Raw genomic sequence first — 27,944 nt, forward strand, 5'->3', positions numbered from 1 at the left:
CCCACATAACTATGACTAATCCAACACGACTGGCATCCTTAGAGAAGAAAATCTAGACACAGATAGAGGCAGACAGATGGCCATGTGAAGGAGGCAGAGACTACAGAGACGCTGCCAAAGGCAAGAAACACCTGGGCCCCCCAGCAGCTGGAAGAGGAAGGAAGGATCCTCCCCTAGAAGCTTCAGAGGAGGCAGGCATGCCCCACAGACACATGGACTTCAGACTGCTGGCCTCCGTAACTGGGAGACAATAAACTTCTTTTGCTTAAGCCATGTGCTCTGTGGTATATGTTACAGAAGCCCTAGGTAACTAGACAGAGGGGAACTGATTTTTGGTGCTGTCTACAGGACTGTCTCCTAAGAAAAAGCACCTGTGTGTGTGCTCCCAGCATGGCCAATCCTTCCTTTTCAGCTGAGGAATTTGAGGTTGGGGTGTGGCAGGGGGACCTGCCCGAGCTCACATGGGAAGTCCGAGGCAGAGCCAGTACTGAGCCCAGGCCTTGGGGTCTGAGTTCAGTTCTCCCCACCAGCTCATGCCCATCACACCATCTAAAGACTGGAGGAAGCAACACAGCCTTTCCTGGTGGGTGATAAGCCTCCATGTGAACTAGTACTTAGCACGACATTTTCACTCAACTATGAAGCTTTTCATTTGGGGTTTAACCTTAATTATGTTTTATTTATTTCCCTCTACCCCGAGTCCCTGAGACTTAACACAGGAAGGGATTTCACCACAGTCCTCTTCTATTCTGGGCAGGAAGAGTGGGGGACATGTCAGAATTTTTATCCTTATAGCTGGGGCGAAGTTCATCTGCACCCTGAAGGCTTGCAAGCCCTGTACCTGCCCAGCCTCAAGACCAAAGAGAGAGCCCGGAGTCAGCGACAGAGACATCAGGAGTTGAATGGACGGGGGATCTTACGTGTCTGAAGCGGGGTCCTGGAGTGACACCCCACCGTGTGTGGCAGACAGCGGGAAGGACATGGCAGCAGTCCTTGCTACCTGGGGAAGAGGGCGGTTACCAGTTACGGGGAGAACTGACATCGGGTTGGCTCATCAGTTGCATGGGAAACCAGCAGAGGGGCCGCCTCTCGCCGCCCCTTTGATAAATTATCATGGTGGAGATAGTCCGGATTCAAAGATTTCAAAAATCACTAGCTGGCGCCAGGAGCAGGTACATAGGCATTTACTGCTTCTATCACAGGCGCTACAACTGAGAGGAAAGGTCAGTCAGGTGAGTAGGGTGTAGGTGAGGCAGGGACTGGTCGAGCAGGGGACGTGCAGAGAGTAAGAGAACAGTCATCTCGGGTGGCCTGATCATACAGGTGACCATGTATACCAGTCTGTCCAAGACAGTCCCAGTTTACAGCTGTTGTTCTGGTGTAATTACTGACAGCACCCAACTGCACTCTCAAAAGTCTCCCATTTTGGACAGTAAATTATGGAGTCACTTTCCTTATAATGGCTATGGACGTTCACAAATGTTTTACACAGCTTGATGGAATGGAAAAAATGCAGGACTAGAAATGAGGAGACTCTTATTCCTGTCCAAGAAATATGAGAGGTTTCAGTAACACAGTGTCTGGCAAGTATGAGAATGGTGGCCAGGCAGTAGGGCCAGAGCCCAGGGAGCTCCAAGGGGGAGCAGACGGGCCCCGGGCTCAGAGCCACAGTGCAGGGTCATTCAGGCTGTGGTGAGGACTTTGCCTATTATCTGAATGAGATGTGATACCACTGGAGGATTCTGAGCACAGGGCTGACCTGCTCTGACTTAGAGTTTCACAGGACCACTTGCAGGTGTGTGGAGAAAAGCCTGGAGGTAGAAAGGAGTAAAATAGGGAGGATACTGGAACAGTTTCGGTGAGAGATGTTATGGGCTTGGACCAGATTGGCATTTGAAGTGGGGAAAAGTGATTGCACTTGGATATATTATGAAGGTGTAGCCAACAGCATTGACTTGGACTGGACGCAGGGTAGAGAGAAAAAGGAATCAAGGTGACTCCAACTGGACAACTGCAAGAACAGTAGCACCATGTCAGGACGTGAAGAACGACACAGACTATCCTTGAGAATGCCTCTTCTCCACCAGTGTACCCCAGCCCGTCAGAGTCCTGGGAATAGGTTCACAGGTGTGCCTGGGGTCTGGGTCCTCTCAGCCCTTGGGGCAGCTGGGTAGAGTCCAGGGCAGCCAGAACTCACTCCCATCGCCTCCACGCCCACCCCAGCCAGGGCTGACTGCCTTTAGCTGTAAACTGTAAATCCTCGTCTATTTATGGAAATGTGCTGAATGAATATTACCATTTACTAGCTGTGCCATAGTGCTAAAAGTTGAAGAGTACTGGTATTAGACGTCCAAATGGAGAGATCAGGCAGGCGCTTTGGGCTTGGGGAAGGAGTCAGGTCAAAGGACAAAGACTTGGGAGTCATCAGTGTACAGATGGTATTTAAAGTCCTGGGACTGTGTGAGATTACGGATAGGAAAGAAGGGGGTCCAGGACAGAGCCCTAAAGCACTCGAACAATGTCAGTCAGGGATGCAGGGTAGAAGGGTCCTGGCAAAGGAGAAGGAAAACGGATTGGAGTGTGTCTTAGCTTGGGCTGCCATTAACAGACCACCACTGACTAGTGGGCTTAAACAACAGACAGTTATTTTCTCACATTTCTGGAGGCTAGAAGTCCAAGATCAAGGTGCCATGAGGGTTTGTTCCTGGTGAGGCCTCTCTTCCTGGCCTGTAGACTGCTGCCTTCTTGCTGTGTGCTCACATGGCCTTTCCTCTGTGCTTGTGCAGAGAGAGACCCCTGGTGTCTCCTCCTCTTAAGGACACCACCGGTCCTGTAGGACTTGGGCTCTACCCTTAGGACCTCATATAATCTTAATTACCTCTTTAAAGGCCCTATATCCAAATACAGTCACACTGGGGGTTAGGGCTTCAACATAGGAGTTTGAGGGGGAAAATTCAGTTCATAACAGAATAAGTTACAGAATAAAGTGGACACAGAGATGTAATTGTAGATAGGAAGAGTACTGCTATTAAGAAGAGTAGGAGAAATAAGGCCATAACTGGCAAGGGAGGCAGTGAGGTCAAGAGAGGTTCCAGAAGCATTCCCCTTGCCCCACATACACACGTGAGAGACACCAGAGCGAGGGTAGGCGTGGAGAAGGGCATTCCGGATTATAGGCAAGTCAGGGAAGAATGCCATACAATGCACTTGGGGAGCAAATGAGCAAGGCCCTTTGGTATGACTTTCTCCTTGAGGTTCCAGGTGTACCTTGTTCTGCCTTGTCCACTTGTAGAAGCTCCTGAATTTTAGCCACAAGGAGAACTAAGAAATGACAAGCTGGCCTTCCAGGCCAGAAAGTTGGCTCTCAATTAGGCAGGAGAGGGGCTCTGCCATATTGCTTTCATTTACCCAAGAAACACTGAGTCTCTTCTTTGTGATGCTGGGTGCTGGATGCTGGGAAAGGGACAAGTCAGACTTAGTGCCCACCCTCAAGGAACTCCAAGGCTGGTGGGGGAGGATGGACAACCACAGAACTGTGAGCGAAGTATTGAGAAAGAGACAGTCAAGGTACTTCCTACTGCGAACTGCCAGGATTTGGAAGCAAGGCTTCAAAAGTGCGCCTCTGGGTCTGGGGCTCCTCTGATTCAGATTTTGTATTCTGCTGGGGTAGATAGATGATTTAGGGTGAAGTATCCTTATTCTAACCACTTTGTACAGAAGGTCTGTTGGGATTAACAAATAAAGGAGTTCAGCATCAAACTCATGCGGTATACGTTTAAGATGGGTAAAGCCAGCTAAGGTGCTTTTCATTTACTACAGCCTGGAGTATTCTAGGGATTGGGGCAGGCAAGGGGGTTCACAAAAAGTGAACAAACCAACCCCTTCTCAGCAATATGTCACTGTGGCCAATGTACGCCTTCACACAGGACTCCTTTAGCTGTTCCCATCAAGAAGTTCAAACACCAGTCACTTGCTATGAAGAGCAAGCAGTGAAATGGCAAGTCCCTGTACTTGGCCTCTGTGGTGGACTGAATCCAAAATTTATATTTTGAATTCTTTTAACCCCCAGGACCTCAGAACGTGACCTTATTTGGAAATAGGCTATTTGCAGATGCAGTCAAGTTAAAACGAGGTCATTAGGGTGAGCCCTAATCATTTATGACTAGCATCCTTATAAAAAAGGGAAATTTGCACACACAGGGACATACAGGGAAAACGTTAAGTGAAGATGAAGGCAGAGATCGGGGTGACGCATCTACAAGCTGAGGAAAGTCAGAGATGTGCCAGCAAACCACCAGCAGCAGGGAGAGGGGCCTGGAACAGACTCCCCCTCACGGCCTCAGAAGGAACCCACCCTTCTGACATCTTGATCTTAGAATTTTAGCCCCTGGAACTGTGAGACAGTACATTTCCTTTTTTAAAAAATATTTAGTGCTTCCCTGGTGGCGCAGTGGTTGAAAGTCCACCTGCCGATGCAGGGGACACGAGTTCGTGCCCCGGTCCGGGAAGATCCCACGTGCCGCGGAGCAGCTTGGCCCGTGAGCCATGGCCGTTGAGCCTGCGCATCTGGAGCCTGTGCTCCGCAACGGGAGAGGCCACAGCAGTGAGAGGCCTGCGTACCGCAAAAAAAAAAAAAAATTTATTTATTTTTGGTTGCGTTGGGTCTTCGTTGCTGTGCACGGGCTTTCTCTAGTTGCGGCGAGTGGGGGGCTACTCTTTGCTGCGGTGCGCGGGCTTCTCATCGCAGTGGCTTCTCTTGTTGCAGAGCACGGGCTCTAGGCACGCGGGCTTCAGTAGTTGCGGCACACAGGCTCAGTAGCTGTGGCTCGCGGGCTCCAGAGCACAGGCTCAGTAGTTGTGGCGCACGGGCTTAGTTGCACCCTGGCATGTGGGATCTTCCCGGACCAGGGCTGGAACCCGTGTCCCCTGCATTGGCAGGCGGATTCTTCACCACTGCGCCACCGGGGAAGCCCGAGACAGTACATTTCTGCTGCTTATGCCATCTAGGTTGTGGTACTCTGATAGGGCAGCTCTGGGAAAAGAACAGTCTCATCCAGGTTGAAGCTGCAAGTGTGGTGGAAATACAGCACGGGAATTCCTTTCTCCCTGCACTTCTGTGACCAAGTTGAAAGCTCCCTGCTGTGAGAAACTCCTGTGCTAACTGAAGAATGTCGTTCGCCCTCTGCCTCTACAAGAATGAAGTTACCAGCCACTGCAGTCGCTGACCTTTGACACACCCTGAAAGGAGTTCAGGGCAGAGATCAGGAATGAGGCCCTCTGAGCTCTGGAAAATCTGGCAGAACAGGCCTTCAAATAGTTAGATATTTTCAGGAGAAAATTTTATGAACCCAATTTCTTGCATCTTCTCATACCTATAAAAGCACTAAAATCACTAACGGAGATGTCAGCTCCTTGTGACTAGCAGCAGGCTTCTACCGATATGTGTGCTTGATTGTATGGACCCCCGTTACCAGAATCATATATTTGCTGACCTCCCCCCTACCTCTTCCGAGCAGCTCCTCCAAGCTATCTGAAAGCCGTCTCCTGGGCTATAGTCCTCAGTAAGCCCCAAATGAAACTGAACTCACAGCTCTCATGTTGCACGTTTTTTTTTAAATAAATTTATTTTCTTTTATTTATTTTTGGCTGAGTTGGGTCTTTGTTACTGTGCGCGGGCTTTCTCTAGTTGCAGCAAGAGGGGGCTACTCTTCGTTGTGGTGCGCCGGCTTCTCATTGCGGTGGCTTCTCTTGTTGCGGAGCACGGGCTCTACGCGTGCAGGCTTCATTAGTTGTGGTTCACAGGCTCTAGAGCGCAGGCTCAGTAGTTGTGGCGTATGGGCTTAGCTGCTCTGTGGCACGTGGGATCTTCCCAGACCAGGGCTCGAACCCATGTCCCCTGCATTGGCAGGTGGATTCTTAACCACTGCGCCACCAGGGAAGCCCTGTTGCATGGTTTTTATTTTTGTTTTTCAGTCGACACCTGTTACCTGTATTGCAGCAATACGAGGGAGGCAGGAACAGAAGGAGAGGCAGGGGTATTCTCAAGCTTTTAGACAAGGAGGGTTGTATGTGAGCCACTTTGAACTTTGACGAGAGGCCTGGTGGAGTGGAAGAAGCTTGTGCTAGAGGGGCTGAAGCCTGGGTTCTGGTCTGTGCTGTTCTCCTCTTGGTCTCAATTCCTGCATCTGTAAAATGGGCTGGGTCCTCTGAACCACTGGCTTTTCTGAGGGACTTTCTTCCCCATAGTAGATGCTCAGTAATATCTGTTCGCACTTTAGATTTACCCAGCGACTTTTGAGCAGGGGGGATGGTCACTTTTCCTTAAAGAGACAGGGAACTGACTTGATTAAGGCCTCTTTGCTGGTAAGAAAGAGCCACACCTCAAACCCACACTTTTTAACCATGTCCTGCTGCTCTGAGATCAGCAATAACAGCAGTCACCCTTTTACCCAGCGCATACTCTGTGTGATTTACCAGGCTAAGCATTTTACATGCAAGATCTTAATCTTCATTTAAACCAGCAAGGAAGGTATTATTATTCCTTTTTTACAGAAGAGGAAACCAAAACTCTGAGGGTTGGGTAACAGGCTCAAGGTCACACAACGCAGTACGTGGCAGAGGTGAAGTTTCACCTCTTTCCAGGTGAAGTCTGGAGCCCATCCCCATTCTCTCAAGCACCTGCTACCACCTCTCTGCTCCTTTAAGATAAATTCTGAGCTGAAGGTGAAGATTGGGCCAGCAGGTCAGCAATCTAGTCTCTGACTGAGCGAAGTTCCGTGGGGTCAGTACCATATTTTCTTGAATGACGAAACCACGGTAGTCCACTTATTTGCATTTGCTACTCATTCACACTCTGACCACGAGCTCAACACTGGGTACTAATCCGAGGGCACAAAGTAAGGCTTTCCCCCCCCTTCTCATATCAAAGCAATACATGCTTATTGTGAAAAATTGGCAAAATACAAAAAAGTATAGTTCCTCAAAAAATTAAAAATAGAATTCCTATATGATCCAACAATTCCACTTCTGAATGTATGCCCTCCAAAATTAAAAGCAGGGACTTGAACAGGTATTTGTACACTCACGTTCATAGCAGCATTATTTACAATTACTAAAAGGTGGAAGCAACCCGTGTCCATCCATGGATAAATGGATAACAACAACAAAAATACATACAATGGAATATTATTCAGCCTTAAAAAGGAAGAAAATTCTGACACATGCCATGGCAAAGATGAAGCTTGAAGACATCATGCTAAATGAAACAAGCCAGCCACAAAAGGATAAATACTATATGATCCACTTATACGAAGTCCTAGAATAGACAAATTCATAGAGAAGGAAAACCACTTTCCAGGGACTGGGGTAGGGGAGATTGCAGAGTTAGTGTGTTCAATGGGTACAGAATTTTGTTTTGCAAGATGAAAATTCTCTAGAGAGGGATGGTGGTGACGGTTGCACAAAAATGTGAACATACTTAACGCCACTGAACTGGACACTTGCTTAAAATGGTAAATTTTATGTTCTGTGTATTTTTACCACAAAAAAGTATAGAAAAACAGGGAAAAAAATCACCTATGACATTTCAGTGCAGCTCTATTGGTAGGCTGGCACAGTGTCTTCTGAGTCTTTTTCTAATTTTAGCCTTTTATAGGTCTTTCTTTACAGCTACCTCTCTCGTGCATTACTGGAAGATGTTTTTACATTGTTATAGGACCCAAAGGGGCCATTTTAAGCTATGCCATCATACGTGAAGCCCTGATGTTTACACATATTATATTCCATGTTGTGGCCTGGTAGGCAAGACTGCTAGGAAAGACAGAACTCACAGAACACAATCATGGGGACTCTGGCTCTGAGGACCCTTAAGGTATCCTACTTCCATTTCCTGCTGCTGAAGGATCATTGAGAGGTTATCACACTTCTGCTTAAAATTCTCCAACATCCAGTCTCACAACTTGGGGACAGCTCATTCCATTTTTGCAGTCACACTCATCCAACCTACTCTCCTCATTTTACAGACAGAAAAAAAGGAAAGCCATAGACCTCACTCTCAGAAAGCAGATGTCTTCTCTAATTTGTGACTTTCTCTCCAAATAGTATTCTTTACAACAGGCTGCAAACTGGCAGTGTGTGGGGTAAACCTGACCGGTAGATGAATTTTATTTGGCACAAGTTTTACAAATCAAGATTTTTTTTGGTAAAAGTCCAGAACTCCAGGTTCTGTTGAAATGTGAGAACTGACCACACTGGGCGGCATTTCCACTCGGCCACAGCTGGCAGCAGCTGCCCGGTACACGCTCTCTACCTTGCCAAAGGCCCCTGCACTCTGTTCTCTCCAAAGAGGCTCAGGTCTAATTTAGAAATCCCCACTGGCCCTGAAGCATACAAGGTTGATTCCTGACTTTAAACTTTCAGATTGAGAAATGCGCTCAGGATCGGTTTCATTCATCACTGACAAGGCTGTGCCACCGACTGTGCTGGGGCACGCCCGCAGGGTCGGGCCTTAACCAGGCGTGAGGGCATCTGCACAGATCCAGCGACCTTCCATTCAGGGCCGACCACTGCCCGCGGACTACGGCCCAGCACCCAGGCCAGCACTGGCCTCCGGGTTCCGCTCCCGACTCGTCATACACCGGCAGGGCAGCAGGCTGGCCCCTGCGGAACGCCGCGTAGTCGTCGGTACCGCGCGCGGGCGACACCTACCTCGTCTGGCTGGTGAGGCACTCGGCAGGCGCCCAGTCGGGGGCGGAATCGCACGGTTCCCACCAGCAGGCAGCGAGGCTGCGGGAGCTACCAGCCGGGAGGACGGCCCCCTCACCGCGTGGCCGGCGCTGCCATGGCGACGGCCCTCCCCAGACCCCAAGCACCAGCACTTGCGCCAGGGGTCGTGGAGCCCCGGCCTCGCTCAGCTGGAGCTCACGCATGCGCACCGACACCCAGAACCCCCTGATACCTGGCGGAGATGGGTCGAACCACTGCGCGAAGGGGAGAGAGAACCTTGGAAAGGCTTGAGAATGGATGGAAGGAGGAAGAAAAGGCCAAGATAGGACCCCAGATTGGACTTGACTCTTAGGTATCAAGACTGTGGAATCCACCAGGGGCAGTGGGTTGACGCCGACTCCGCTCCGAGGTTCTTCGTGACCTTCTATCCCCTCCGCTTGTAATGGGTGGGCCCGGAAGGGCGGGCTCATGGAAGTTGCGCAGGCGCAGTGGGGCCGGCAGCATGGCGTCCAGGCCCAAGCGGCGTGCCTTGGACGGCGGGTTTTCGGTTCCGCGCGATGAGGACGAGGATGATGAACTCGAGGATGAGGACGAAGACAACGAAGACAGTGACGAAGAGGAGGATGAAGACGACGAGGTCGTCAATGAGGTGAGAAACACGCGCGACCCCGGTTTGGCTTATGTCTGGGAAAAAACTTTCCAACAACCAAAACCATGTGAGTGTGTGAGCTGCTTGGAGTAGCGACTTCCCCGTACCTGAGGGTCCTTAAGCAGAAACTGGAGGTGAGAAAAGGTTCTCACTGAGGTTCCACTTCGGTCTTTTACATATTGCAGCCACAGAAAGTTATTTTCAAAAGTCCTGTCCCGGCCGGGTGCGTGGGCCCTCCCACCGCCGCAACGGCACCGTCCTCGGTGGCCTTTTTTAGTTCTCAGGCTAAAGCCCCAAATCCTTCTGGGCCGCCGGGGGCCCCGAGTTCATCCTCTGCCCTCCCCGCGCAGCCCCCCCGCCTGCCTCCCTCATGGCGGCCGCCTTCCCGTTTCTCGAAGGCCAGCCTCCTTCTCCTCTCTGCGCGCTGCGTTTTTCCTGCAGTGTTTTTCCTTCCTTGGTCAGATCTCAACTAAGCTGTCTTTTCTGCTCCTCAGACCAAGTCCTGGTGATACGTTCTGCTAGAACTGGCTCCTACCGTAGAGCCTGGCATTAGAGGTAGTTAACACTTGTTGAATGAATAATTAGGACGGAAAGGTCCTGAAGACCCCGGAATGGCTAATAGGTAGCCCTGAACTTAACACCCGCCGGGCAGAGTTGGTAATTTATGCCCCTGATCCTAATCTTTGCCATTTCTCTAAATGTTACCTGAAAACTGGGTTCACCTCTTGGTGGGTGATCGAGCCAGTAAGCACAACCAAGCTGAAGATTAGAAGGAGGAAGGATTTCTTACTTGCAGCAAAAGTAAGGAGAACACCGGGGGTCTTTCCCCAAGCAGTGTCTCCCCCAAACAGCAGCGCTGCTGTTTTAAGCTGAGGGTACGTGCCTATTCATGAGGGGGCTTGAGCAGAGGCGAATTCAGCATAAAATTGGGGCAAAGGTCAACGGAGTCCAAGCTTTAGCTGATTGAAGTCCGGAGGGTCAGCATCATCATTCGGTCCTCCACCTGGGTGGGGGCCTTAGTTCCTGCAGAACTCAGATATTACGGATATCATTTGACGAGGAGCTAGAACTCTCTTATGTCAAGAAAGCCATTCTTCTTTTTCTCAGGGACCCTCTAACGTATCTGCTTACGTAAATGGTTGCCAAATTCACCAGCTGCTCAAATCCAAAACCCGAAAGTTAACTGTAATTCCTCCCTTTTCCTCATCCCGCATCAGTAAATTCTGTTGGCTTTACCTTCAGTATCCAGACGTTTCTCATCAGTGATTCTGCAACAGTCAAAGTCCACCCTTCCACCATCTCTTGCCTGGACTTCTGTAGTAACTTTTAACTGGCATGCCTTTTCCCGTTCTTGTTCCCCTACAATCTCTCCTCCACCCACAGCAGAAAGATCTTTTAAAAATGTAGGTATACGGACTTCCCTGGCTGTGCAGTGGTTAAGATTCCTCGCGCTTCCATTGCAGGGGGCATGGGTTTGATCCCTGGTCTGGGAACTAAGATCCTGCGTGCCGCACTGCGCGGCCAAAAAGAAAAAATGTAGATCTGTTCTCACTTCCCTGCTCTGACCGCTCCAATGGCTTCCCATTTCATTTGTATGAAAATCCAAAGTCCTCATGGTTATTGGACAGAGAGACAGCTAATATGGCAGGATCAGAATAAGGAAGAGGGTGATGGGGGAATAAAGTCAGAGATAAACATGAGCAGGGCAAGCATGGGTGCAGGATTAGTGCTGTGACTGTGGTGTGGGTATATAATATATTTTCCGTGGAACAGAGCTTTCCCTTACAAAGCAGCTCTTTACTTTGGCCCCTTGCCTTAAATGCAGTCTCACCGTTTTTTATTTAGATCTTTGACTGGCTTTTGCTAACTTCGGGTTATAGAACTCAGCGCTTCTTGCGTTAACATGGATAATCTATCAGTTTGCCAGTGGTTGGAAATTTGTGTAGTAACCATCACTGATGATAGTGTAAGAAAATAGGCACTTACATATACTGCTGGTGGGACTATAAATTGATGCACCCTTTTTGGAGGGCCATTTGACAACATCAGAACTTTAAAATGTGTATAAATTCTCTGATTCAGTAATTCTGCTTGTGAGAATTTACCCTCCAGCAATAATAGCAATACTAATAATACATGATTTAGGATCCTCAAGGACTGATCTTATTTAGCACTTAAAAGCCTTTAAGGTTTTTTTTTTTGGAGTGAAGTAATCCTTACATTTATTTATGGAATATTTCAGTGGCATTGCTTCTTAGAGTCTGTTATTGTTGTTTTACAGAGATAGATCAGGGAGCCTCGCTACACACACCTTTTAGTTACTTGTACTCACCATATTTCCTCCTGCCTCAGGGCCTTCGTCTGTGCTGTGCCAGGAGCTCTTTTTACTGGTCCTAGGTTCCCAGCTCAAGTGTCACTTCTCTAAGGGAAGCCTTTCCTGAATTTCCAACCTCCTATTTCTTAAGCTGTTATAGCACCATTCCACCTGTGTTTTATAGCATGCATAGTTGTAAGCCTATATTTATTTCCATGCTATTTCCTTAATGTCGGTATTCCCACCTAAACTATAAGCTCCAGGAGGGCATGACCATTCATGTCTACGTTGCTCACCTTTTCATCTTGAGTGCCTGGCACAGTGCTTGGTACAGAGGGGTACTCAGTAAATTCTTGCCCAGTGAATGAAGCGTGGCCTCAAATCCATGGGCTGAATCAAGCTCTAGGCAATGCCAAGGACTTTTGAAGTGATTTTGTTCTTTGCTCACTCTTACTGTAGTCAGGTAAATAATAATTTCTCATTTGCTTTATCCAGAACAGACTTTCTCAACATCAAAACTAGGTCACTCTGAATGCTTTGTTCTTCTCAGGCTTTTGTTTCAAATGAGGAGATGGTGTGAAGGTGCTTTGTCATCTGTGCAGATGGCAGTCTTGGCAATGTTTGCTTATTTTGAAGCCTAGGCAGTTATAGTTCTTTTGGTAACATTTTCTTCTTCTTGTCCTTTTTCTGGCATGTTCCATAGATGGAGATAGAGCCAAAAAGAATGAGGTGGGGAGGGAAAATAATGCCTGAATTATCTTAGTGAGTTATGTATGATGACCTATTTTGTGTGTCATTTACAGGAAGTGAATATTGAATTCGAAGCTTATTCTATCTCAGATAACGATTACGACGGAATTAAGAAATTATTGCAGCAGGTATTGTCTTTTATTCACTACACACACATTTGCTCTTCTAAGAAATTCCAGGCCATTCGATATAAGCTCTGTCAGATTTCAGTTTTTCTATTTTAGAATTCCCATTCCTACCCTCTCCACTTTGCCTGGAAGGAAGAATTGTTTTCTTTTCCAGGGCTAACTCCCCTATTTGTGCCTCTGCTCCCAGACCCCTTCCTTTGATTAAAATATTTAAGTATTCTGTGTTCTAAAATACTCTCCCTTTCATATTTTAATTATTTGAGCTATTCTGTTTTTCTCTAATTCATTTCTAAGCTTTGTGGGGTTAAAGGAATTCTCACATAATGGCCCTGTCACTGATTCCACCATCTGGTGCCACAAGCAGCAGGCTTGCTGCTTCTCCGTATTCCTTTACTCCATGTAAGATGGCTTTGGTTCGCCACCCTTCAGAGCCTCCGGTGTCCAGTCCACCCTCCTCCCCTCTCTTCTCCTCCCTGTCCGCTCCCCTCCCCAAGACCCCCTGTATTACCACCGGCTCTGCCTCGTCTCAAATTTCTGTGCCTTGACTGCTTTGATTTGCTCCGGCTTTTCTTTCCTCTTGGGATTGTTTTCTGGGTCATCTTCCTGGTCAAATCATTGAAATTTCATTATTTTTATTTGAATATGGAAATTAGAAGTTTTATTAGAAATCATACTTTGGTTTTATTTTTTTTAGGTTTTTTTTTAATAGATTTATTTTTATTTATTTATTTACTTTTGGCTGCCTTGGGTCTTCGTTGCTGCGCGCAGGCTTTCTCTAGTTGCGGCGAGTGGGGGCTACTCTTCATTGCAGTGTGCGGGCTTCTCATTGCGGTGGCTTCTCGTTGCGGAGAGCGGGCTCTAGGCGCGCAGGCTTCAGTAGTTGTGGATCTCGAGCTCAGTTGTTGTTGCACACGGGCTCAGTAGTTGTGGCTCGCAGGCTCAGTAGTTGTGGTGCACAGGCTTAGCTGCTCTGTGGCATGTGGAATCTTCCCGGACCAGGGCTCGAACCCATGTCCCCTGCATTGGCAGGTGGATTCGTAACCACTCTGCCACCAGGGAAGTCCCATACTTTGGTTTTAATTTAAAATATATTTTTTTTCTCCTCTTAGCTTTTCCTAAAAGCTCCTGTGAACACTGCAGAACTAACAGATCTCTTAATTCAACAGAACCATATCGGGAGTGTGATTAAGGTAAGCAGGACAGTTGTGTTTATTCTGATTAAATTAGTTCTTTATCCTAAGTTCCTCCTGTTTTATAGCAAGTAGGCCAGAAACTCAAATTGGAAAGTATTACTGGTGAGAAGGCCATCTCAGCAATTCAGGGTTATTAAATGCAGTGATCTAGGTTGTGGCAGCGGATAGGGAGAGAAGTGGGCTGATTCAGAAGGTACTGGGGAGGTGAAATGCGACGGGGCTTAATGAATGGTTGGGTCTGTGAGTGAGTGGAAAAGGAGTTGAGGATGATACCCTCGTGTCTGGCTGGAGAACCAAGGTAGCAAGCATGGAGGAGGATCAGGTTAAGAGGGGAACACGAGCTTGGATTTGTACATTTTGCGTTTGATTTGCCTGTGATACATGCACGTGAGATGCTGTGCAGCAGCTGGAGACTGGGGCATTTTCAGCACAGAAATGGTCACTGAAGTCGTGGGAGTAGTTGAAGTTGTCCAGGGAGGGCAGGGACAGTCTGCTCATAACAGCGTCAGTTGCGGGGATGAGCTAAGTGGCAGAACCTGCCAAGGAGACTCAGGAGTGACAGGAGAGGGAAAAGGGGGAAAGCCTCGAGTGGTGTCATGCAAAGCAGGGGGTGGCACTTGGAGGAGGAGGGAGCAGGCCTGGGACGAATCCCGCCTCTGCGTGTACTCTCCGCTGGCTGTACGTTTCTTCTGCCGCCTGACAGACTGCCCTGCGCCTTCGAGTCAGGACCGCAACAGTACTCTGGCCCGTGACTCTGCACTTTGGACAGAGCTCAGTGAGGACAGCTCGTATTCACTCCGGGCACATTAGCTGCAGAGGCTCAGCGCGGGGCTGGCGGATTTCCTTGCAAGATGGTTCACTCCTGTGTCTCTGTTGGGAGCCCAGCTGGAACCATGGGCCTCAGTCTCTGTAGTGTGGGCCTCCCTACCCAAGAGAGCCAGGCAGAAGTGCAGAGCATCTTACGTTACCGGGTGATTTCCACCATTCATTTGATCAGCAGACGTGATGGCCTGTGCAGGTCCAAGGGGAGGGCACGTGGATCGCCCCCCTCAGTGGGAGGAGTGTCTAGGTCACTTTGTCAGAAGAGAATGTGGGATAGGAAAAATCGCTTCAGCCTTCTGTGGAAAATGCAGTCTGCACGGTGACCTTCATCTTTCTCCGCGGGCATCTCTGGTGATGAGGATGGTGCCTGCTTCGTAGGTGTGGGGGGTGGTGAACGAGAGAGGATGCTTAGAGCAGCATCTGGCGCACGGCTTGCACTCTGTATGCGTAACTGTCCCCGTTGAAGTCTTTTTTTCTATTCCCAGCACCTATCGTCTAGCTTATTGTAAAAAAGCAAAATAAACAACTCCACCTCGGTCTAAGGTTCCATCCACTCAAACGACCTCACCTTCAGCCATCTCACTTGGTTTTCAAAGCCAGAATTCTTGAAAGATATTTTGCATTTGATTTCCACCTCCTCTCCTAAACACCTTAATCTGGCTTTTACCCCAACACTCTCCCGATGTCCTGAAACTGATGGGATCACCAACATCTTCATTACTAAATACAACAGACGCTTTTCAGACCTGCTGCCAACATTCAGAACCTGTAGCACACAGCGTCAGGAAGATGAGAGGGTGACACCTCGGTAGCATCCCTTTATTAGCACGGTGGGGAGAAGCAGCTGCCTGCTCTGTCATCAGACACTCGTGAGCTCTAGCTGGTTAGTGTCCCGAGACCTGATGCATACCGATGAGACGCAGTTGCTTTTAGTTTTGAAAAAGCTTATTCTCTAGTCGGGGGATTCAGCCTTTCATTGGATAATTACACAAATAAGTCTAAATTACAATTATGGCTTCCTTGGCTTCCACAGAGACACCTGAGGTGTCCCAGGGACCCAGGCTTCTTGTTCCTAGGACAGGGACTGCCAGAGCTTTCTCTGGAGGCTTTGGAACTGGGGGGATTTGGACTCTTCTAGAGAAGGCGATTCCGGGGGAAGGGGAGGTGGGCTGGGGACTGCGTGTGCGTGGCTGGCGCGAGGCTGGAGTCTCAGGGCCCGGGTGTCGTGCAGCGGGTTGCTCAGAACTCGGCTGCCACGAAGAATTGTGTTGAGTGAAGAGGCCCGGGAGAGGGAAGGAGTGGGCTGGGAGGGGCAGGCCTCGGGCCAGGCCGGGGCGGGGCGGTGGGTGGTGGTGGGGGAGACGGGGGCGGGGCGGCGGGTGGTGGTGGGGGAGACGGGGGCGGGGCCTGCGCCACGGAGCAGCGGCAGCCGGCGGAGCGCGCCTGGCGGCCTGTCCAGGGGGAGGAAGGCCGAGTGGGTTCCGGGATGCTCGTTGCTTTTCACCGACGGGGGGTTTGGGGGTCTCAGGGCTTCGCACTGGGGGGCCTTCTTCCTGCCCCGGCTTTCCGTCCGTCGGCACCACGCAAGTTTTGCCACGGTGGCCGGGGGTCCTCTGACGTGCACGGGAGCTGCCGTGCTGCTCTCGGAGGACCAGGGCGGGTTCACGCAGTACGTTCTTCTGCGCTCCTCTCCCCTCTCCTCCAAGAGCCGACGTGCCCTTGGTCCTCTCGCCGGGACTGCGTCAGTCTCTCCTGAGCTGCCTCGGCGCCCTGCTGCGTTGCTGAGCTCGAGGCCTCTCTCCCGCGTCTGGCAGCCGCTCTGGCGGTGACCCAGGCCTTCGGGGCCTCGCCGCAGCCGCCCCCCCTTCGTGTTCCCGCACCGCCAGCTTCAGTGGAAGTGTTCTGCTGTGAAGCCTGGTTGCCCCTTCGCCTGAGGCCCTCTCCGTGGCACCGTCAGCTTGGATCCGGGAGCCGCGTTCTCCCTCGCCGGCCTCCGGGGAGCCCAGGCCCCTCCCGCAGCTCTGTCTGCTTCGATTTCCGCCCCACGGGCAGGCTCTGCTCCGCTCTCTGTTCCTGCCCTGAGGCCTCGGCCACCGGGGGGCGCTCTGGCGCTGCCGACCGCACCTGGCTGAGCCCGTGGTGCTGGTGCCGCTTCGCACAGAACAAGTTCAGGGACAGACGGGCCTCCTGGGTCCCTGCTGTCCTTCGGTGGAAGAGCAGCAGCCTCATTTTATTTCATTCATTCAGCGCTTGTTCCCCAAGGACTTAGTCTGGCCTGGCTCTGTGCTGGGGGCCGGGGATGCTGCCAGAGGAGTTTACAGCTGGGACGAGCAAACAAGCAAAAGGTAAAAGAAAATGTGGACTATGTGTCGAGTCGAGTACAGCCGAGCCAGGAAGTTCAAGGTGGAATCAAGCATCTCACTCTTAGTTCTGTTTTCTCGATTCCTCATTTCCTCTCTTGCCCTCGTTTTCTTCTCTCCTACCCATGCACACGGAGGCATTGCTCCCCTTCCCCAGTGGTGGGGACCACCCCAGTGGTGGTCAGGAAGCATGCGTTTTAGGTGAGACAGTGTGGTGGACCCACAGAGAAACAAGGCTGGGCTGGCTCCAGCCAGACCACTTAGAAAACAGACTAAAATGGTTTCCTTCAAGAGGTCTTATCTGTTCTGGATTTATAAGACATTGAGGAAAATGTCTTAAGAGTCTAGTAAAAAGAAATTTAGAGCAGAAGATCATCCAGAATGTAAGAAGAGGACAGAATCAAGGGAGGTAAAGTGATGTGAACAAGACCACACAGTTTTAGCCCACGGTGCTTTTCTGAGGTGATGACAGTAAAAGTTATCATTTGAAAAGTGGAAAGATAAACGAGGCCTGGATTCCAAGACTTGGTATTGCACTTCTTTTCAACCAAATATAAAGTTAATTTTTTTTTCTTTTTAAAATAGCAAACGGATGTTTCAGAAGACAGCGATGATGATGTGGATGAAGATGGGATTTTTGGCTTCATAAGCCTTTTAAATTTAACTGAAAGGAAGGTGGGTTTCCCTGACTGGCATCAGAATGGTTATTCCTTAGGCCAAACCCTCAGGAGTTAATTTTATTTAATGCATGATAAAAGTATCTTTTATATCTTTTAAGACCATGATATTAACTATAAATATGTGTGCTCTTGTGAAATCTTATTGTAATCCTTTTTTCAGTATGAAGGTGTTTTTGTTTTCCTTTGAATACTCTGTACCCAGTTAAAGTCTTTACTGCCTGTGGTATAGAGAATCGTCACCTGGCTTTTCAGGAATGGGTGTCCTGACGTTGGTGTTGACACAGGAGCTGTTTTGCTGTCTCTGCAGCTGTTTTGATTTCTGAAGTTGAGGACACTTACTGACATTTATCTGTATTTTCATTCATTACTTTTTATTGACTCATTGATGAGTTCTAATAAACAACCAGCAGCTTCCCCTCCTTAGAGTAAGATGCAGGCTATACTTTATCGTAATTTTTAATTGAACTTTTCCAGTTACTTCCATCTGTCTTTATGAGATGGATTAGAATTTCCATCCCAGCATGTCTGAGCGTTAGTATAACCTTCTCTGACCCTTGATTATGGGATGGTAAATAACCAGGTGTAGTTACTTTAGAGAAATACTTAAGCAATCAGCACTGACGACATATAAGGTTTTAAAGGTTTTGGCAGAAAACTGCCCTTACCTGTAAGATAAAAAGTGATAGCTCTCACTTTGGAGTTTTCTCCTGTAAGTGATGGCCTGTAATAAAAAGTGAGCCTTCTCTTTGCTTTCTAGGGTACCCCGTTTGCTGAACAAATTAAAGAGTTTATTTTACGCCTCTGCGAGAAGAACTGTGAAAAGAGTACGGTTGAACAGCTGGACAAGCTTTTCAATGACGCCACCAGGCCTGTGGGCTTTCTGCTGAGTGAAAGATTCATTAACGTTCCTGCACAGATAGCGCTGCCCATGCACCAACAGCTTCAGTAAGACACTTTGGAAGATGCCTTTGAACGGTAGTTTTTTCCCCAAGTGGATTCAGAAATGTGATTCAAATGGAATATGTTGGTATAGAAAGAGTTCTGCCCTTGGTTTAAGCATGAGTGGTGAGAGTGCCTGTGAGATGCATTATTAATAATTGGCTTTTTAAAAGAGTTTTAATTAGGGATATTGTGATAGTAGGCTTAAGAGATTTAAGTGGTATAAAAATTGTTGAGTTTCATGTAGACTTTTTACCTCCATTTGACTAAAGCTTTTAACCCTCTTCACAGATAGATTTCTGTAACACAAATGAAATGTTGAATAATTACAACAATAACAAACAGTACAGCTCCTAAATTCCACTGGGATATTTTATGACTAATGCAACCATGGTCCTGATACTGCATCTCTGGTTCCTCAGGGTTTGTTATTTTGTTTTTTAATTCAGGAGTTTTAAGTTTACAAGAATATTTTAAATGTAAGAAGGGCTAAGAATTGGCATTGCCCGTGCTTTGAAATAGAGGAGGATAAAATTACAGGCAGGCCCCCAGGCTTTACGGAATATTATTTCTCAGAGATCATGGCACTTCTTTGTGATCTCCCTGGAAATAGTTGGTGCGAATGTAACTACAGTCTGAAGGCCTTTCGGTTTCCCATTTTTCCTTCAGAGACGCATCGCTTTTTAGTTTTACTCTCATACCCTCAGCTAATACATTGCACTTCTGGGGCCTAAGCGTGTTTTGTTTTGCGTTGTCTTTTTTTCTGATCAGCTGGAGCTCATGTCTGGTTTCAGGAGAGCGTGATCTGCTTTCTCCTGATCCTCTATTGAAGAAAGCTGCAGAGGGTTGTTCTGAGTTTCTTTACATTTTTGTTTAGTCAGATGCACAGGGTTACTGTATGATTTAAAGAAAGGAGGAAAAGAATTAAAGGCTTCATTGCTATCTCATTGACTGTGGTAGTTTGGGGCATCTTTCTGGCCATTCCTGCAGGAGGTCAGAAATGAGTCCCAGACGTGGTGATTGGAGATTGTAGTGGTCACATGCTGTAATGGCATTGGTCATGGCCGTGTGCCTTTGTGTGCTTCGGTTAAATGTTTGTTGTTTTAGAAAATCCAGATTCTTAGGTATTTTTAACAGAGCAGTGACGTGTGAACTTGAGATTCCTCTGTTAGTTGCTGTGTATCCACAGCTCAGAGCATAATCTGAGTGAGAGTCATCGTACCATTTATTATAAAAGGCGCTGCCACAATCAATTGAATGTGCACCTGGATGCATAAAGAAAACTCACTGCTTTTAGAAGCATCCAGATCTAATGTCTGTCCATTAAGCCTGCGTCACAGCAGAACCCAGAGAAGGGGCCTCACCGGTTTTCTCTGTGCTCTGGTTTGTTGATGGATCTCGCCTCACCCATCAGCCAAACCTTGTGTGTGTGTATGCCTCGTAGGAAAGAACTAGCAGAGGCGCACAAAACTAACAAGCCATGTGGGAAGTGTTACTTCTACCTTCTGATTAGCAAGACGTTTGTGGAAGCAGGAAAAAGCAATTCCAAAAAGAAATTGAGCAACCAAAAGAAAGATGAGTTAATGTTTGCAAATGCAGAAGAAGAATTTTTCTATGAGGTAAGCCCATCCTGTTCCATCTCTTTGTTTAGATGTAAATAAGGATTTTCTTGATAATAATCAGGATTTATTGCTCTCCCATTTTATGTCAAAGTCCTTCTGTTTTTAAACTTCCGTATCTACAGCAGCTAGGAGCTAGTAACAGTGAGAGTGGGGAGGAGGCGATTACCATGCTGACGACATGCTTACTGTGAGATCTTTATTCTCAAACTGCTCTGGGAGGTGAACATCAGCCTGTGTGCACAGATGGGGGACGTTGAGTCCGAGGGAGCTTGGAGCCACTATCTGGTTGGTGTGGAGGACGGGGTGGACCCTGCTGTCCCGGTGCTGGCTCATGTGCCGCCCTGTGCCCTTAGTCCTGGAGGCCACCCCATTGGTGGGATTTCTAGCACTTTCTCCCTGTAAAAGCTTGTGCTGTGACGAACAACCAGATACCAGAGCATGTTACTTTCTTATGCTGCCTTCCTCTCAAAAATGTTAAATACATCTCTGAGGAGGACATATTTTCCTGGATTGGATGATATCACTTATTTTAAGGTGTCCACTAAAGACTAAAGCACTGTACATTCAGCTCTGCCCTTGTTTTTCAGGAAGTAAATAAGTGAAAATTAAATTTTTAAAAATGTGTGCCTCAGCACTTCAGGCAGACCATGTCAGGGACGTATGTAACGGGTGTTTTAAGATGGGCTGGTTACGCGGACCTGCCTGTCTTCACACAACAGCTTTATGCTGAGGAAGCAGCTGGGACAGTGGGTAAGACCAGCATTTAAAGATGATTCTTCTCATTAACTGTCAAATTTCATGAGTCTTAATTTCACTTGTGTATCATGAGATTATTTTGAGAATCAAATGAGATCATGAATATGAGCGACTTCAGAATTGTAAACAGTATATAGGTGGGTAGTAGTGTTAATATTACTTAGCTGCTTGTTCCCCTCTTAGAAATGGAACACTTCTATCCATACTCCTCATGTAAGTTAGAAATCTATTTGGTGAGTGTTTTATAACGTCTGCCTGACTGTCCCATTTGAGCTTCCTTGATTCTGTGTTTTGCTTCCTTTAGCTGTCAGTCTTATTACATACGCCAAACATAGTATTTTTTGTTATCGGTTAAGTGAGTTTTGCCTTTAGCTTGTCTGCATTTTAAGTTCATGGTTCTTTGGTTTAGAAGGCAATCCTGAAGTTCAACTACTCAGTGCAGGAGGAGAGCGACATGTGTCTGGGAGGCCGATGGTCCTTTGATGATGTGCCAATGAAGCCCCTGCGAACTGTGATGTTAATTCCAAGCGACAGAATGAATGAAATCATGGGTAAACTGAAGGAACATCTATCTGTCTAACCCGTTTCCCATGGACAGTGGTGGGCTTGTTTTTGTAAAAATTACCAGAAGACTTAGCGGAGATTTACTGAAAAACTCATGACTTTATTCAGATTAAGGTCCTCTACAAAAAGTAGGGTTCTGTCACCCGTGTCTGTGACACATTTACAAAATATCGTTGCTTTTTAAGATTTTGGTCAAATTAAGAATGGTTGATTAAAAACTTTTCCAATAAGAAGAAAAACATGGAGTAGTAATTCAATAAAAACTTCTATTTTTAGTTGTTAAATAATATGCAAAAAGTTTTATTCTTTTCAAGACTATCCTTTGCAGGGTATGACATCCATCTTCACGTCATGTCTGCACGTCACTCCAGTGGACCAGCTGTTGGGCTGCCTTTGGGATATTTATTGCACATCAGGTTTTGTGTAGAAGGTTCTTGAGAGTCACTGTATAGTGCATCTTTGTTCAGTAGTTTCAGGGCACTTCTCACACATTTTCTGTTCCTTTTTCATTGTTGAAATGGGTGATAGGTGATCCATCACTTGCTGTAGAATATCCTTACTTTCACTAGGAGGCAGATTACTGAAATAGTATTGTGGTGCCAATTGCATAAATCTGTTTAAAACAAAAAATTATTATTATTATTTTTGGTGAGAGGTACCAAACATGAGTGGACGCTTCCCAGGCCTGGAGAATCTGCTTGTAGAATTTTGATTAGTGTGAACTTCTCAGTGGCTTGGTCTGCCTTTGTAGAATGAATACTTTCTGTGGTTTACATGGAAACAATCCAATTGCATTTCTAGGATAAGTTGGGTCTTCTAGGGTCATGCCACACAGCGGAAGTGACACCCCCACTCTCATCACCGGGGGGAACGGGTACTTCCCCCAAGGCCCATCACAATTTTGCGACAGGTCAGATCAGATGCTTGGGAGAACTCTGGGTGCGTAAGAGGGAGTATCTGCATCTCATACTAATACCATACCATATCCATTTGCTGAAGCTGGACACACCTGTAGTGACTCCTGGTTCCTGCCTAGAACATCACACTGCCCAAGTGGTAGTGGTACCTCCACAGTGGGTCCGGCATCTGCAGCAGCCTCTGAGGCTTGTCTCCATTCTCACTGCTGTCCCTATAGCCCATTCACTTAGCAGCCAGAGGGATCTTTAAGATATATGGAGAAGAGGTTACCCTTGCTTAAAACGGAGTCTCCAATTGCTTTGTACTGCACTTAGGATCAACTCCAAACTCTTTATGTGGCCCATACCCTACACCTCTGCTACCTGCCTGTCTTCAACCTGGCCTCCACCCCTTCTCTTCCCCACTTGCTCCAGTCTCAGTGGCCTGTCTGTTTTGAGAGGTTGCTACGCTCAAGGTCTGTACCTGCTGGCCCTGTTCCTCTTAAGGTGCATTGTGCTTTGCTGTACATTTCTATACTGTGTTCTCTCTTTATGCTGTAATCTCAGAGGCGTGAGTATTTCTTAGTCATCTACAGAGACCTGCCTTTAGTAGGTACTCAATTTAGATTAGTAGCAGTATAACTTATATTGAAAATGTTAAGAAAAACCAAATTTGTCATTTGCTCTTCATGTATGAATTCAAAGAAACCCCCTTTTTCTCCATTAAACTTACAGTTCAGGAGAGATTTCTGAGGCGATCCTGATGTAGTTGTTGTCAGATATGCTGAATTTATGGAAGAGAACCCACTCTGGCATCTTCTTGGTGACAGAGTAACAAGAAAGGGGATGCAGCTGTGCAACTTGCTTGTGCGTCAGCATTAAGTAATTACCTGACCCATCAACGTCCCGAGCAATCTAAAAGGCAGCGTTTTACAGGAAAAAGGATTTTGTATTAATATGGAGATCGATACACAAAAATATTTTGTTTTAAAAATTCCAAAATACTTCACACAGAATAGTTAAAACTACAGATTTGCCGCCCATGTTTTCTAGTTTCAGATATAGAAAATAAGACATAAACATGTTTTGCTCAAAACTTGGAGCCAGTGATGATAATAAGGATGTTAACTAATTTTATCAATTTCAGGGCAGCATGCCAAAATAGTGCAGCTACAAAGGTGAATGTTTTGGTCAAGAAATAAAGCTAGCACGTTCCCTGTCGCATTATGGACCACGCTCGCAAGTGTCCAGTGCTTTACACTTGACGTTTTAGCTCCTTTAATCCTCAGGATAACCCTGTGATGCAGGTAACCGTACTTCTTCCATACAGATGAGGAAATCCATGCTAAAATGTCCTTTTTCTCCATTAAGAGTGCTTTAGAGTTTAGGTGGTGCATATACTAATTCTGTAACTTGCTTTAGTTTAGAGGCGCTAGGTTAGTCAACCTCCACGCCGGGAAAGAAACAAATGGGCTGTCGCCTTCCCTTCTTGTTGGGCATTACGTCACCAGGTACATGGGAGCAAACAGGTGAGATGAGGGACTATATGTTCAGCCAAAGAGCGCTGTAACAGTTCCTCCGCGATGGGAAAGGTCTTCCTGACAGAACATTCTAGTTGAGTCCTCCGTTCCCCTGAGGGGAAGTATATTTAAGTACTAAATCTTTAGTAACATATAAGGGTTTTTAGTTTTATTTTAAAGTTAACATCAATACAGTTATCATCCTAAGTGGGAGGTTTCTGACAGGATGTCCTCAATATGTGAAATTTTGTAAAGAGCACCCTACAGGTGGCCTTATCCGTTCTTACCTGCATAAAATAACCAGACAGAAGAGCTTTCCTTATGTTCAGAGTGTTTTCCTTTGAGCCAAAAGCAGGTTCTGTGTAAGGAAGCTCGATTCGCTTGATGATTTCTAAGAGTTCGGCTCGGATAACATCTGCCATCCTGAGCGCAGAGCAGTTGAGGAAGTAATCGTGACACCACTTTTCAACACAGTCTAGGAAGGAACGAACAAAAAGCTATTTAGAAATGACTTGTCATAACTGAGAGAGCCCAGTTGGGAAGGCGCTCTGCCTCTGCGTCCCTCTGTGTCCTCTCCTAACAAGGTTGTCACGAGTGAGTGCGAGGGAGGCAGCAAGGACGGGGACCTCGGTGGCCGCGGGAGTGGCTGTCCCTGGCACCGCTGGGAAGGGAGAGGGTGCCGGCTGGCAGGACCTGCAGTGGCTGTGGGGGACTCCACGAGCCCACCAACTGTAAAGTGCAGGTCCCCAGCGCTGACCAATACTATATATCACCCTCATCTGGCTCATGAGGGGCAGAAGAGACTGTCTCAAGAGCAACATTTTGTCCAGCGTGCGTATGGCGAGGATGTACGTGCCCACGACATTCAATCAAACCGGGAGGGAAAAAGCTTACTGTACAGATACCTCTGATCCATGAAAATCTCTCACGTACTTTACTTAATTATAAGAAAAGGATTACTACTAGGCTGATTTGGGAATTAATGATGTCACAGTTAAGCTCGCCTACCCTAGCTGCAAATTTTGTATCGAAATTCAGTCCCCTGGATCAGGGTGCAGTTACTCTTTCTTGCCATCTGTGATTAGCTGGATCCAGAGTTTTGCCTTGGCGGGGGAGCACACGTGGCCTCGGCAGAGCGGGCTGCAGACCTCCGTTGGTCCTTCCCGTCCACTCAGGCCCGTCTGGAGCCACAGGAGTGCTTGCACTTGGTCCAGCGACGACCGCCACCGGCTTGCCCTCCAAAGATGCCAAGGCCCTCATGTACTTTCTGGCTCCACTGACAACTTTTTCTGCTCCGCTTTGAAAAACTAACTCCCTGCTCTGCCACTCTGACTGCTGTCATACTTTTCACTTTAAACATTTTTCACACCCATCTGCTGGAGCAAAGGAGGTAAAAGCAGCATCATGGAGAACAAAGGTGAGAATAATCCTCCTGGTAGGAAGGGAGCTCCCCTCTGGCTGTGTCCGCCTCACTGCTTTGCCCCGTCTGCCCCTAGAGACCCCCTTCCTGTCTTTAAGGCCCAGCACAGGAGTTTCACGTGGAGGAGTTTTCCGTCCCCTCACCACTGGGAACCGTGGTTTAGACGTACCCAGGACTTCTGCCGCAGCTTTGCACCAGGCCATTCTTCTCCCCTGGACGCCCTCCCCACCCCTCTCCCCTCCTCCGCCAGGGTCCAGCCTCCCTCAGCTCATCAGCCCATTCATTACTATTACCTGGAGCTGGGGTTTGGTGGTGTTTTGTTTTGAACGCTCCATATTCTCTCTCCAGCCAGTAGTGAGCATGCCATGTTATGAAAGGCACAAAGCACAGCTCTGGCCGGTGGGCACCTAGAGATGGCAGTTCCTTTCCTTCCTCCCTGGACCCGAGAGGACAGGAGCCGTGCTGTGCAAGTCTGTGTCCCCTGTCCCTGCGTCCCCAGTGAGTTCGCTCTGAAGGCTGCCGGGCTGGGGGCCGGTCGGTCCGTGGATGCAGGCCCGCCCTCTGTGGGCGCAGGAGGCGTGTCTCTACTGCTCACCTGCGGGTGCCTGAGGGCCTCAAGCGCCATCCCACTCAAATGACCAAGGGGGCTGGAGACAAAGGGTGTTGGACGAATAACAACCCAGCTTCGTCTGGGGAAGGGAAGGTGGAATTGGGAGGTAATTTGTGAGAAGGCCAAGCGTTCACTTACGTTCGCTGGTGGAATTCAGAGCCATGTCCTGGTAGGCCTTGTAAATGTTGATGAGGGTGAAGTGATCTCCTTCAGGATGTAAGAACGTCTTCCAACAAGACAAGGCGGCCTCCTCTGCTCCCCGGGGCAGATGCGAAAAGCAATTAGGAGCTTTAAGATGCAAAAGGACAGAAGGTCAGCAATAATGAGATGTGCCCTTTAGCACGACAGGCTGTGGGGGGTGTGGGGGGGGAACGGATGGATGGGGGCTTGCTGCTGTTTGTAGCCCTGCTCCTGTCCTACTCTGTGAATAACATGCTATCCTGTTTACACAGAAATCAGAGAACTGTAGGGTGAGCCGTCATCTTGTGCTTCTCCTTACTCCTGTGTGTTAGCTTTTCTCAGGTCTGCTCAGCACAGCGGACACCCTGCTTGTAAATATTACCGCCCCTGGTCCAGGGACAGGATTAGAACTCAGGTCCTAATGCAGCATAGCCTTTGGTTTGTCCTGCCAGTAAAAGAATCAATTAAAACCTATAAACCAAGATGAATGAGGTGGTAGGAAATAAAACACACGCACACGTGACACGCTTTTCTTGATCTGTGCCGATCACTTCAGCAAAAGCGAACTCGGTATGCTTTCACCTGTCTGCTTTAAGAAATTCACTGGGTTTTTATTTAGATTTTTTCATATTAAGGCAATTCTTATAACTTCCTACATTTTCAAACTACTAAAATATTTCATTATCATTTCAAATGGATCTCATTTAAATCTATACCTGCTGCAGATACACGGTACAAAAGAGCCGTGGAAGGAATACCTGTTACCATGGCAGCGACTGTTAGCATTTCATCTACACAGTCAAATTCACAGGATGCTAAGATAGACTTGGCGAGCTGTGGGTCAAGAGGAAACTCTGACATGATGATTCCAAATTCAGAGAGGTTTCCATCATTGTCCAGTGCTGCCAGATAATCTAAGTCTTCCAAAGCCTGCATCAAGCTTTCCGGTGCTATAGGGAAGACAAAATTAATAATTACAAAGTGTCATACAACCAAGATGGAGTAACAGGTACTGGATTTTCCCTCCCACACAAAACAACCAATGAACAAAATATATGAAACAAGAGTTCGCAAGACAGAGATCATCAGGCAACGAAGAACAGTGATTCCTGAGGGGGGGCACCTCAAGAGGTAAGCCTGAGGGCTGCCCAGCGTACTGCCTTGAGAGCGTTTCCAGGCTGCGGTGCTGGGAGGGGACCCAAGGGGAGCTGCCAGACTCCCCGAATTATGCAGAGGGTGCTGAGGGTCCGGGGAGACTAAGGTGGCCAAAGCCTGCAGGTCGGACCTCCTGAGAGGAGAGAGCTCTAGAGCGAGGACTCAGAGGATGTACGAGAGCCCCTCAGTCAGTCAGCAGGGCCCATTCACTCCACTCCAGGCCAGAGAAGGAACCATCCAGAAGAGCAGAGGGTCAGCGCCCGGTGCTCACACGGGATCCAGATACGGCCGTTCCCACCAGCCAGGCTGCAAAGCCTCATGATTCGTGGGACTCTGGTGGGGGGGGGGGGCGGAAACACAGAATAACTACACCCCACATGTACACTGTTCCAGTGCCACCTAACTAATCCTAAAGTCAAGACCTGAAAGGATCACTCTGCCACCCAGGACAAAGCTCCAGAATATTTACAGGAATACAAAATACCCAGTATCCAACCCAGTAAAATGGACAATGTCTAGCATCCAACAAATATTATGAGGCATGAGAAGCAGGAAAATATAATCCCATAATAAAGAGAAAAATGAACCAATTGAAACGGACCCAGATGACAGAAATGGTAGACAAGGATGCTGGAAGAGCTATCTGCCAGTACAAGTAAGGA

General features: G+C 47.8%; 3 protein-coding genes across 13 annotated transcripts in view; 1 reads left to right on the top strand and 2 right to left on the bottom strand.

Moving 5' to 3' along the window:
* UROS (uroporphyrinogen III synthase) overlaps nt 1-8,900 on the bottom strand; it is a 58,321-nt gene extending 49,421 nt beyond the window's left edge. For 5 of the 7 annotated variants that reach the window (XM_089898348.1, XM_089898346.1, XM_022568482.3 and 2 more), the window contains exon 1: nt 8,707-8,816. The gene's annotated coding sequence lies outside the window, so the exon portion shown is untranslated. Of the gene's footprint in view, nt 1-920; nt 976-8,706 lie in introns of those variants that run through there. The other 2 variants (XM_089898349.1, XM_089898350.1) reach the window with 2 other exon arrangements.
* Nucleotides 8,901-9,184: 284 nt separating this feature from the next.
* Nucleotides 9,185-27,638, top strand: BCCIP (BRCA2 and CDKN1A interacting protein). Of its 2 annotated transcripts, XM_022568480.3 has the most exons (7): nt 9,189-9,373; nt 12,491-12,565; nt 13,675-13,755; nt 17,526-17,615; nt 18,378-18,565; nt 20,004-20,178; nt 21,347-27,638. In XM_022568480.3, the coding sequence occupies exons 1-7, from the start codon at nt 9,227-9,229 to the stop codon at nt 21,515-21,517; spliced, it is 927 nt and encodes a 308-aa protein (XP_022424188.1). In that variant the 5' UTR covers nt 9,189-9,226; the 3' UTR covers nt 21,518-27,638. The 2 variants fall into 2 exon arrangements, with proteins under 2 accessions (XP_089754471.1, XP_022424188.1); XM_089898345.1 differs by lacking the exon at nt 12,491-12,565 and having other exon boundaries at nt 9,185-9,373.
* Nucleotides 21,581-27,944, bottom strand: part of DHX32 (DEAH-box helicase 32 (putative)) — a 54,066-nt gene continuing 47,702 nt past the window's right edge. For all 4 annotated transcript variants that reach the window (XM_089898338.1, XM_089898339.1, XM_089898341.1 and 1 more), the window contains 5 exons: nt 26,886-27,077; nt 26,086-26,235; nt 24,205-24,392; nt 23,131-23,312; nt 21,581-22,114 (listed from right to left, as the gene is read on the bottom strand). In XM_089898338.1, the coding sequence (XP_089754464.1) occupies nt 21,943-22,114; nt 23,131-23,312; nt 24,205-24,392; nt 26,086-26,235; nt 26,886-27,077 (884 nt within the window). In that variant the 3' untranslated portion in view covers nt 21,581-21,942. The remainder of the gene's footprint in view (nt 22,115-23,130; nt 23,313-24,204; nt 24,393-26,085; nt 26,236-26,885; nt 27,078-27,944) is intronic.

The sequence above is a fragment of the Delphinapterus leucas genome, chromosome 16 (genome assembly GCF_059928025.1).
Source record: "Delphinapterus leucas isolate spDelLeu-1000000601 "Yukka" chromosome 16, BTC_Dleu_Yukka2, whole genome shotgun sequence".
Lineage (NCBI taxonomy): Eukaryota > Metazoa > Chordata > Mammalia > Artiodactyla > Monodontidae > Delphinapterus > Delphinapterus leucas.